The sequence below is a fragment of the Equus przewalskii genome, chromosome 3, assembly GCF_037783145.1.
Source record: "Equus przewalskii isolate Varuska chromosome 3, EquPr2, whole genome shotgun sequence".
Lineage (NCBI taxonomy): Eukaryota > Metazoa > Chordata > Mammalia > Perissodactyla > Equidae > Equus > Equus przewalskii.
The window spans coordinates 31,443,868-31,455,954 of record NC_091833.1 but is presented as its reverse complement, the minus strand read 5'-3'; the positions used below and the strand labels follow the sequence as shown (position 1 = coordinate 31,455,954).

The following is a 12,087-nucleotide window of genomic DNA, read 5'->3' as shown; positions in this document are numbered from 1 at the left end:
GAGCAGTGGTTCTCAAACGCAAGCGACCATGAGAACCACCCGAGGGCTTGTTAACACTCAGACCGTGGGGCCCCAGCCCACACTGGAGGAAAGCTGATCTAAAGAGCAACAAAAGTCTGTGGAGCACAGTGTGGTGGAGGCTGAAAAGGAGGGAACCAAAAGGCAAGAACCAGCAAGCTGGCGTCTCCCACGGCTGACCTCAGGACCACGACCCACCCAGGGCCGCTCCACAGGTGGGCTTCAGAGGGTGTGCGCTGCCTGCATCGCCCTGCAACCGCCCTCTTGAAATTCTCAGTCATTTTTCCAGAAGGGGGCCCCGCAAATCATGCAGCCGGTCCTGCCCCCACCACTGAGCTCTTCTCTGGGCACAGGACCGAGCATGCATCCCAAGGTCAGACAACAAGCCAGTGATGGATTCCTGAGAAAAATTATTGTCGCTTTTTGAACAAGCCATTGCACGAAGAGTTTTAATAAAAACTATGATCCCTTTTTGAACTAAGCATTGTGTAGAGTTTTAAACACATTCTCTCATTCTCCTTTTTTTTTTATCACTACATCCACTGAGGGAAGGCATTCCATGTGCAAAGAACTGTGCTGAACATTTACAGACATTACCTAATCTAATCTTCACAAAAAGCAGGGGAGGCACTGATGAGGAACCTAGAAGCCAGAGGGCAAACATCCCCACTTTCCGACAAAGACATTTGGATGTGGGGAGATGCAGGAAATTTACCCAAATTCACATAGCCAGTAAGTGATGGAGCCCAGGCTCGAACTCTGGGCTTCTGGCCCCGGTCCACGCTCTAAACCAAGATCTTCCCATGAGGAGTGGTCTTCCGGGCCAATATTCTTTCCCCTGCACCCACAAGGGCCCCCAAATTCAGTCTTGCTGGAGAGGCAAAGACAGGAAGACCCTGAGAAACACACGGGGCGACCCCGGGGCAAGCTGTAAGATAACCACACCTAATCAACGTGGTAGTTTGATTTCAATGGTTTGACATATGAAGAATGATTATGTGTAGTACCTGTCTTTCTTCTAGATGTTTCAAGTCTCCCTTTCTCCAGGGACTCCAGAATCAGGAATTTTGAGCTCTTCTCCCCTGTCATGTACTTGACTTTCAAGTCGGGCCTAACACGTACTCTGCTGGGCTCTGCTCCCTACCAATGGGAAGGTCATTGGGAAGATGGTGGCGCTGGACGAACACCATCCATCCATTGCCTAGCCGGGGACTTGGGGCGGGTGGGTGGGGTTAATAAGCATTACATATTTTCCCATAGTGGCCCACAGCTCTCCCTTCATCAAATACCCTTTCAGGATATCTTCTACAAGGAGCAGAGTGTTATGGGCTGAATTGGGTCCCCCTCAAATTCGTACGTTGAAGAACCAACCCCTAGTACCTCAGAATGTGACTGTGTTTGGAGATAGGCCCTTTAAAGAGATGATTAAATTAAAATGAGGTCATTAAGATGGGCCCTGATCCCATATGACTGGCATCCGAACAAGAAGGGGAAATTTGGACACAGACACGCACAGAGAGGAGACAGCCACCTACGAGCCTTCTAGTCACTCCCCTTGGCAGCTCTGGGGATCCAGGGTCTGTTACCCTTGATAACAAGGCTCCTAACGTTGGGGTCTGAGGCAGGGTTTCTAGGACGGGATCTTCAAACACATCCTCAAGAGCACAAGAGTCTTCTAAGAACGTGTAAACTTTGAATACGTGTTTTAATGAGTAGCCTAATTAACAGAGACCTTCTGGGTGGCCAATAAAGCACTGTGATGTGACACTCGTGACCATATCTGCATCCGTGACAACAATCACATGGCACACAGCAAGGGTGAAAGTTTCTCAGTGGCTCAGAGGGAAACACGGGCGGGAGAATTGAGTCATCTCAGCACACGGCCGTGGCATCGGTGGGTCAACCTTAAAGAACCATGAGGGTGTAGACACCTTGCAAGCGGGGGCCTTACATGAATCGAGTCTTTGTACACAGCCGCTTGCCACCGTTGACAAGCACCAAGTATGGGAATCAACACACAGTGAAGAAAGTCTCTCCACCACGTCAACGCTCACCTGACCTTCAAGTGAAAGAGCAGCCCTGCAGTTATCAAGCGACAGCCTCTAGAACCAGCACGCATGGGCGGCTCGCTGGCAGTCGTGGTTACACAGCAGGCTGGTTATCCCAAGCCAGCAAATTCTTGACATAGTTACATGCCGCTTGTACACGTATGTGTCACTAGACATTCTCAACATGAGCATTATCAAAATCAAAATTCAAAGTCTAAGTAAAGATTAGAACTCAAGATGAATGAAAACACTAACAAAAACAGATAAGTCTGGAGCAGATAACATGCCAGGTGTGGTTCTGTTTTACATATGCATGATAAGGAGCTATTGCTTTCCTCTACAGCAGCAGGAGGCCTCTAAGCACCGGTCATCCCTCCCTCCCCGTTTTCACACCCCTGTGTAGTCCCCCCAACAACTCCAGCACAGGCTAGACCTAGACTGACTTCTAGTGAACAGAACTCAGAAGTGGTGCCATGTCACTTCCAAGATTGGGTCATAAAAAGACTGTGGTTTCTGGGCTTTTACGGTGCTCTCTCAATCAGTCTTTCCTGGATCAGTCACCCTTGCGGAAGCCAGCTGCTGAGCCAGGAGGCAGCCTTGTGCAGAGGCCCGTATAGCCAGGGTCGAGGCCTGCAAACAACCCTGAGAGTGAGCCAGGAAGCAGGTCCTTCCCCTGCCTCCCCGAGAGCCTTCAGAGGAGACCACAGCCCCGGCCGACAGCTGGACTGCAACCTCACGAGAGACCTGGAGCCAGAGCACCGCAATGAGCCACACCCAGACTCCTGACCCACAGACACTGTGAGATAATAAACACTCTTTTTTTTTTTTTTTGAGGAAGATTAGCTAACATCTGCTGCCAATCCTCCTCTTTTTGCTTATAGTCATTGTTTTAAGCCATCACATTTTGGAGTAATTTGTTATACAGCAGGAGACAACGAACACAGCCATTCAACATCACTGACTGAGTTTTAATAAAACATCGCCAGTCATATCAAAATACAGTTGCTACATTTTTACTTGATGATTTTATTATAAACTTAGTTGGATGTTATTGAGTTATAGGAACACATCTATGTTTATTGCAAGTTTTGTGCATATATTTATTTGTCACACTTTGATACAAATGATTTAAGACAATACTGTGGGCTTTCAATAGATTTCTTCAAGATGTCATATATTGCTAAATTTTGAGAAGCACTAACAACTTGTGTGTGTGTGTATCTGTGTCTGTGTCTCTGTGTGTGTAGGTGTGTGCAAGCCTCCCAGTAAGGATTTATATGTGTGTGCAAGCCTGAGGTTAAAGATGTGTGTATTTGCACGTGTGTGTATATAGCCTCCGAATGGCCTCTTGTACATTCTCTTCCTGCAACACAAATGTGATCTCTTAAAAACACAAATCTGATTGTGTCTGTTGTTTACTGCGTTCCTAATGTTTGGCATCAAATAAATGAATGACTGTCATGCCCCAACTTAAAACCTTTCCGTGGCTCCCTGCTGCTCTGGGGATAAAGCCCGAATTCTTCACCACAGCCCACAAGGCTCCAAGCACTTCCCCTCTGCAGCCCCATCCTCCTCCCAGCAAGCCCTGCGCCTCACTCCCTCATGCCTAGAACTCTCCATCAACCTGTGCCCTTCACCCAGCACAGCCTCCTAATCCTTGCCTCTCCTGTGCATCTTAAACATCCCTCCTCGCTCCCAGCTGTTACACACCTGTCATTAAACAGTCAACTCTGACCTGTAGTCTGGGATCCATCTCTGGCCCCCAGGATGGGGTGCCACGAGGGCAGGGAGAGTGTGCATCTTTTTCTCCACCCCATTCCTGGTGTGCAGCATCGGCCTGACACACAGTGAGTGCTCCGTGACTCTCGGCTGAATGAATGGCGACCACTACCCGAGTCTGGAGGAAGCCAGCCTTCACCCCACAGAGCCCCAGGAAGATGAGCCAGTTCACCAACCAGGCAGGCAGGGCAGGGTGGAGCCGTGCGAGACTTGGTTAAGAGATGGGAGCCCTGAGGGTGAGAGTTAACTTCCCCAGAGTCGATACCCAGTCATCCGGGAAGCAGGAATTTCTGGTCCAGCGTTCTCCTTGCCCAATGTTCAGGTCAGCAGAGAGCAACTTTTTTCCAGTAACTAATTTAAGCGGGGCTTGCAAACACCTTTCTTTTCATTACACAGAAATGCAGCAAGAATGAGCGTCTCTGGAGCCATGAGGACTGTTCAGATTCAGCCTCCGACACTAACTCTGGCTCCTCCTGCTCCCGTCTCAACCACCTGTCCCCTGCCCAGTCACTCTGCTTCCTTACTCACCAGCACACTCGAGAATGCTGATCTTCAGTTAAACATCTGTCGCTTTCCTTGCGGGCTGTGAACTTTGTTTTATACACAGCTGCATCCTTACTGCCTGGCCCCACCTAGCCCCACCTGTGAGCTTCATATCTTGGAGCGAGGCGACACGCGAGTTCTCAATAATTATTACTATTAAAACTGGGGTGACTTGGCAAAGCAATAGGAGGTTCAGGGCTGCTCCGACGTCGCACAGAACAAGTGCTCCTAAAAGAGAGTCGCCACCATTGTGGAGATGACCACTGCAAGCAAAGTTTGAAAAAGAAGCAATCTTTCCTCAGAAAAAAGAGTTCAGATTGGAGGATGTATGTGTGACAGCAAAGGTGGTGTTGCTGAGCTGGCAGGAAACAGCTCGCCTCGCCCAGTGGCCTCCCGCCACACTCCGCGTTAACTTCGCTGTAAGTTCCTGGGTTTGCACAAGGCCACCTTCAGAGAGGGGACACTTCATTTCTCCACCGGCCTTTGCTGTGGCTGCCTGGTCACCAGTGCCTGGTCACTTCACACTGCCAAGTCATCACACCCCCCCCCCCAGGGTGGTCTGAGAAACCGGGGTCCATCACCAGGTGCATGAGCCCCCCAGCATACCTACAGGCAGGCTGAAGACCTGCCCCACGCGTGAAGGCCCCTCCGAAAAGCTTGAGGGGGATGAAGTCTGCTTTGGTGCTGAAATCAAATTCACCCCAGCATCTCGAGACATCATCTTACCTCATCCCCACACCTGCCATACCTGGATCCCTGGTGAACCCAGATGTCCTATAGAATCTGATTCTAACCAATTGCACATCAGGAGCGTTTGACAAATGCCCAGCTTGATGCAAAAATCAAAAGATGGAAGGAAAAAAACAGAAAAAGTGACGCAGAAAGGGCAACCATTGGCAAACTAACTTCAAACTCCTTTAACAGAACGCATTGCACAGCATATACGCTGCAAAACGGATCTTGGCAAAATAATCGAACTCTATACCTAATCCATATTGAACACACACCTCGCTTCAGAAAACGAGAGATGATCTGAGAACTGCTGGTTACAGTGCCCTGGGGTCGACCACTCCAGCTCCAGAATTCTCCTAACATCCATGAACAAAATACTCTTTTTTTAAATGCACAAATATTTAAGAAACATACAACCAAAATGTTCCGACTGTTGTCATTCTTGGGAGGAAAACTAAGCGTTTTAAATTACATCTTCCCAGCTGATGTTTTTCATTAGAAAGTAAATCTAACAGTGAAGTTTCCCGCCAGCAGTCAAAGGGCCATCGCAGATGTACTCCTGCACGTCCAGGGGACTATTTAGGCATTTCATTTTTGAATGACTGATGAAGCTTAAAAGAAAACAGTGGAAGGATCAGAGATGCTTCTGCAGGAGTTCAGTGCCTTCTGCTCTTGCATCACAGAGCGGGTTCTGCTTACAAAGCAAAGGAGAAAGTTTGGGTTACCTGTCACCCCTGGCTCACCCCTGGCTTCTCCAAGTGGAGGGCTTTTTGGGGACAGCTCTGTCATTTTGTCCGCTAGTAAAAACCCCCACACCCGGGAATCTGAGCTCCTAGAGCATCCCCTGGAGGTCACAAAGTCAACACACAAATCTAAGTGGTTTTTCAAAAGTGCGCTGGGGTCGCGGGCAGCAAGGCTGGGAGGCCTGGCCATTCTTACCTTGATTTCCACCATATTGCTACTATTATTCTTAAAACATTTGCGCAACAGTTTGTTTTTGTTTTTAACGTCGCTTTAATTCCGCCCCCCCAGCCCCAATCAAGTAACTTTGAAAAATCCATATAGCAGCCTGGGTGTGGAGACCCAAGACATTTACATTCTCTGGAGTTAGAGAAACCTAGATTAAGTTCCTAGCGAGGTCATTTGCTAGCTGTGTGCCCCTTAAAGGACAAATTTAACCTGTCTCGGCCTCAGTTTCCTATCCGCAAAATGGGCTGGCGCAGGAGGGGGAACCGGTAGCGCCCGGCCCGGGGCAGGAACGCGCGCAGGCGTTGCTATGAAGCCGGCTTCCTTCTAGAGCCGGGCGAGGGGGGCGAGGCGGCGGAGCGCAGCCCGCAGCGCGCGGATGGGGTCTCGGGGGGTGGACTGGGGTGGATGGGGGATCAGGTCGCACGCCCGGAGGCAGGTCGCCCAGACTCACCAAGGTGTCCAACTCGCCCCTCTCCAGCGGCTCGTACCGGTGGCCCGCGCCCGAGAAGGCGAGTTTCTGCAGGAACTTGGAGAAGCGTTTCTCCACCATGGTGAGCGGGCGGAGGCCCCTCTCCCAGCCGCCCGTGCCACCGCGGCCGCCCCTGCCTGCGTCCCTCGGTGCCTGGCGAGCCGGGGCTGGCTGCGCGCGCCCAAGTCTCCTGGGCCAGGCCCAGGTTACCAAGTAGCCGCCTACCTGCCCGCCGCAGGTGAGGCCCCGCCCCGGGGCGGGGCTGCGCATCCTGCTGCGCTCGGCGCACCTGTCCCCTCCCCGCCCTGCCGGCTCGCCCGGGACTCTCCCGCCCTGGGGGCAGCCGCGGCCCGGGAAGGCCTGGGGAGCTGCCGCGGGGAGGTTAGAGCGCGGGCTGTTTCCCAGACCTGCCAGATCACAGGAATCACCTGGAGGGATGGTGCAGTGGGGGAGAGAAAAAGCTTGTTTAAAGTGCAGATTGCCAGACTCCTATCTTGAGTCGCTGGGTCTGGAGGGGGCCAGGAAGCTGGGCTTTTACAAGCGTCCAGGTGATTCTCCTGGGGAGCCCAGTGTGGTCAGCCCTAAGGCGCTGGGAGCACGGAGAACCGGAGCTTGGTCAGACTCCTGCCGCTGCTGTGCGGCTCTGGGCGAGCCACGTGGCCTCTCTGAGCCTCGGTGCCTTCGTCTGTAATTGCAGGAGAAGAAGGCTAAGTCCTCACCTCCAGGGGGCGCCCTGGGAGTGAATCCCAGAAGCGGGAGGAGAGTTTGAGGACCCCGCTGCCTTTGGGTTCTGCGTGGTCTTGAATGAGCCCTGAGCACTTTATCCTCATCTGCAGAATGGGCTCCTTTGATGGCTAATCCGGGGACCTTGGGGGGGGGGGGTGGTTCTTAAATCTTCAGAGGCTTAGTTTACTGCTCTCTAAAAGGGCATTCATGAGGGCAGCTCCCTCGTGGTGGAATCGAGAGCATTCAGTGGACAGCGCTGCACAGGAAGGGGTGGGGCAGGGCGTTTGTCGGTGGTACCATCATCATCATCACCATCACAGGCAAGCAGCTGGGCTCAAGTGGCTCCCGAAGCCTGGGAGTGATGTGCAGTGTAGATTGTTCCAGCCCCAGGTGGATATACTGAGCAGTGTAAGGGCCATGGCTTCAGATGGGACTGGAATCCATAGCAAGACCCCCTGCGTAGTAGGGAGGTGGCTTTGGAGTAGGCTGTGCTATTCCTCTGTGCCTCAGTTTCCTCATCTGTAGAGTGGGGTCACTTAAGGACTGTAGGACATGGCATGTGTATTTGTCCATTAAATTATGCTGCCCCTTTTGAGCAAATATTTGCCCCTTAACTGCTCCCCAAGGGGTGGCCCCCCAGCCCCATTCAACCACAGGGGGGTCCTAGTGGCCTTCTTCTTTCTCCTGCCTCTTCCCCCTTTACTGAAACAAAAGAGGGCACCGACATCATGCTGCCCAGCTCCACCGATTTCAGCAGAGGCCCAGGAACAAGGGACAAAGCCAAGCTCTGGTGTGAGTCAGTCCAGATTTGAGTCCCAGGCCTGTTCCTTCCAGATGCATGACCTAAGGCGACTTCATCTTCCTCCACCTCAGTTTACTTATCCACAAAATGGCGATGGCACTACCCACCTATAGGAGTCAGGGTCCCAGCAGGAAACAGACGGCACCCTCAAACTGGGTGATTTGGGGAGAGTTTGAGAAACAGACTATTTACAAAGGTGTAGGTGGAATGCAGAGAAACCAGAAGACATTGCAGTTGCCCAAGATTAGCAGCAACGATAAATTGCCCCCCTCCAAGGTCTGGAAGGAGAGAGGAGAGAGCAGTCCCCTGGAGAAAGTAGCTGTGGGGACCTGAGCGCTTCCGCGGAGGGAAAGGGAACGGAAGCTGCGGATGCAGAGTCCTGGTCTGAGAGGCCAAAGGAGAAGGGAGGAGAGTGGAGAGATCTGGAGCGACCCCACAGTCCTGTTGTACAGATCTGAGCTCACGTTTGCGTAGCTAGAGCGCCTAGTAGTACCTGACATAGGATGTCCTCAGAAAGCTCTATTGTTAATACAAAAGAATACGTGGGAACGCAGCGCAGTTATTTCTCAGGTCCTTTCCAGCGGCGTTCTGTGATTTTCAGAGGGCACTGGATCCAGGTTGGAAGATGCCTTCTTGGCATAGAACTTCCATCGTTGTTTCTCCAGGTGGTGCAGCCTCCGTGAGCAAGGCAGTGATGTGCTGGTCAGACGCCTTGCCCTTCACAGCCCAGCCTCTTGGATCCCATCCTCGTGGCCTCTGCTCCAGCTCAAAGACGTCCAGGCCGGAGTTCGTGGATCAGGTTTAAGAACGCCTAGAGCAGTCAGGAAGGAAGCTCTGGGGAGTGGATATGGTGGAACACTGAGCCCTGTTGGGATGAACAAAAAATGGAGCGGACTACAGAGAAAGCAGTTGAAGAGATCAGCTATGAGACTGGAAGCAGCTGAATGGGTCCCCTGAGGCCTAAGTTGAATTTTTGTTTTCGTCGTATTGTGATCAGAAAAGGTAGTCTGCACACATGGATACCCACCAATGGGCTCGCTCTGCTGGCCACGATTGGAGCCAATTAATCACAACGAGTTAGAGAAGGAGAAAGGACGTTTTAATTCTATTAGTTGGTATAATCTGGAAGACGGCAGAGTAACGTCTCAAAAAAAATATATATCTTCAAGGATTACAGAATCTTGAGGCAGTTAGATAGGGAAAATGGGCCACGAGGAGGGCATTTCTTTCAGGCATGACGGACTCCAGGGTCTTTTACTGTTCCATTCTTCTGTCCGCTGTGATGGATACCTTGTAGGTGTGTTTCCCGCCTGTGGTCAGCCTGTTCCCGGAGAGAAACTCATAGAACAAAGTTTTAATTTATCAAGCTATCCAGGAGTACATACATAAGCCAGAGGCCATAAATTAGGAGAGCAGGGGAGTTTTTTAGAGTACGTGCAGAGCAGCGAGTAGTCACACAGAGGAGGGGCTGGGGCCATTTAGCGAAACAAGATGGCCTCACTTTTGCTCACTTACAACATGTGTACTAAATTTTCCTGGTTGATTGAGACTGTGCCTGGTTTGTATGCAATTTTTGTAAATATTTCAACGGCACTAGAAAAGTTGGTGTAGTCGTCTTTGTAAGGGTGTCGGTAAGCTGTACTCTCCTTTGTAAATTAGTTCTGTATCTATTCATTCTAACTTTCTAGTTACATTGTTACATCCTTATTTTTGACTGTTTGATCTGACACAGGAAGACAAAGAAGAGTTTAAAATTTCCCAGTCTCATTGCTTACCTGTCCGTTTCTTCCTTGTATGTCTGAATATTTGCTTTTTGTATTATGCTTCTCTGTTGGTTAGTGCATATGACTTACCTGTTTATTGTAACTCTTGTAATTGTTTAATGCCATCTGTGTATCATTAAAGCATACTCCTTAAATTCCACTTTCTAGAGTTAATATTGCCACTGTTTCTTCCCCATGGCTCAAGTCTGTGTGATCTATACTTACCTTATTTTTTGATATTGATATTTGTTGATATCTTATTTTTATCTGTCTTGTTTTGTTTTCCACCAGACTGTAATCTCTGCAAGAGAAGGGACCTCTTTCATCCTCATCACTGTGTGTCTGCTCAGGGTGTGTCATGGTAGATATAGTTCCTGAAACATGGGAAATGCCCAAAAAATATTTATTGAATCTATCTCTGTCGTAAGCAGCAGATCATTGAAATCTGTTTTTAAGCTAATTTGAGATTATTCATGTTCTATTAAGGACATACATTGTGTCTACGTTGTTATAACTGTTACCATTAGACTACCTAGGTAGTCTGTCATCCTCATTCATGTTTTATCTCCATGCTTTTTGAGCAAGCACTCTGCTATGTCCTGTCATCTTTTACTTTGATTTCAGAGTAAGCAACTCATTGAAAGTGCTATCAGGAACTTTCTGAAAGCATTTCAGAAATAGACACAAATATTTATACCATCTCTTTCGATTCCCTTTTACAAATATAAAGGAATTTTGTGAATTTCCTTTTCTTTTCCATTCTTCGCTTCTTTTCCTAGTCTTAGTAATTTAATCTAATTATCTGAACTCTTATTTTTGAGTCTTTTTTATCATGTATTCTCCACTTTGCTCCAGAATTACACCTGCTATTTATCTTTGTTTTCAGCGTCCTTTCTTAGCTCAGCCACTTCGTTTGGATCTCATGGTCCTCACTACTGACCTCAGGAGTTTTTTCTGCCTTCAGCCTGCTGAATTCTCGAGTCCACTCTCAAGGAATCAAGTCAGACAAGACAGTTTGCTGGGAACTCTCTCAGGTTGGTGGCTCTGAGGGAGATCCTCAGGCTCCGGCCAGCGCTGAGAGTCAGGGCGGGACTCGGCCGAAAGCATGCAGGCTTTCTCGAAATGTCTGTTCTGGGCACCTTGAACAATGAAGTCACACTCTTCAACTCCCATTCACTCTCTACAGGAAAGTGGTGTCATTCCACTGCCCATAAATTATTTCCCAACAATACACTCTGTTGGGAAGCCTTGATGTGATCCCAAAGCACCTGAAATTCACTTGGTAATGAATCTCACTCACAAATTATAAGGTTGGCACTTGAAGGCATCCTTTTCAGGGGGGTATAGTACACAAAGGGTATAATTTGTATATATATATATATTTTAATTTTAGGGCTTGGTCTGAAGTTATGGCTCTTTACATAAACCCTCAGTTCTGTTTGTTTTTAATGGCCGTGCACACAGGCAATAACATAATCATTCCCTACCAGAAGAAATTGGAGTTGAGGGAGGCAAAGCCACTTGCATTCATTCAGCAAATATTTTTAAGCACCTACTGTGTGGCATTGGAGACAGACCCCTGCACACGACAGACTCCATCCCTGGTCTCTTGTCTCTTGTCTCCTAGTGGGCGCCACAGGCTGCAAACGGATCAACGAGTAATGCAGTGTCAGACAGCGGATGCAGTGGGTTGAGTAATGGCCCCCCAAAAACGTGTCCACGCCCTAACACCCGGAATCTGTGAGTGTAACCTCATTTGGAAAAAGAATCTTTGAAGACATCATTAAGGTAAGGGTCTCACGATGAGATCGTCCTGGATTAACTGAGTGGGCCCTAAATCCGATGACTGCTGTCCTTATAAGAGACGAAAGCAGGGAGACACAGACACAGGGAGAAGGCCGAGTGAAGATGGAGGCAGAGGCTAGAGGGATGCGGCCACAAGCTGAGGAACACCTGGCGCCACCAGAAGCTGGAAGAGCTCAGGAAGGATTCTGCCCCAGCGCCTTCAGAGTGTGGCCTGCTGACACTGATTTTGGACTTGTGGTCTCCAGACTGTGAGAGAATAGATTTGTGTTGTTTCAAGCCCCCCGTTTGCAGTCGTTTGTTATGGCAGCCCCGGGAAATGAGAGCAGTGAGCAAGGCTAGGAAGTACGAAGGATGGGGGCTGGAGACGGAGTGGCCCTCATAGTGAGAGCAGTCAGGAGAGGTGACATGTGACCGGAGACCTGAGTAAGGTGA

The 12,087-nt window shown here is 49.6% G+C and overlaps 2 protein-coding genes across 4 annotated transcripts in view; both read right to left on the bottom strand.

Moving 5' to 3' along the window:
• Nucleotides 1-6,817, bottom strand: part of ATP2C2 (ATPase secretory pathway Ca2+ transporting 2) — a 77,324-nt gene extending 70,507 nt beyond the window's left edge. The window contains exon 1 of one of the 3 annotated variants that reach the window (XM_070612392.1): nucleotides 6,541-6,817. In XM_070612392.1, the coding sequence (XP_070468493.1) occupies nucleotides 6,541-6,639 (99 nt within the window). In that variant the 5' untranslated portion in view covers nucleotides 6,640-6,817. The remainder of the gene's footprint in view (nucleotides 1-6,540) is intronic. The other 2 variants (XM_070612394.1, XM_070612393.1) reach the window with 2 other exon arrangements.
• Nucleotides 6,818-9,163: 2,346 nt separating this feature from the next.
• Nucleotides 9,164-12,087, bottom strand: part of WFDC1 (WAP four-disulfide core domain 1) — a 50,036-nt gene continuing 47,112 nt past the window's right edge. Inside the window, exon 8 of the transcript XR_011538029.1 lies at nucleotides 9,164-10,223. The gene's annotated coding sequence lies outside the window, so the exon portion shown is untranslated. The remainder of the gene's footprint in view (nucleotides 10,224-12,087) is intronic.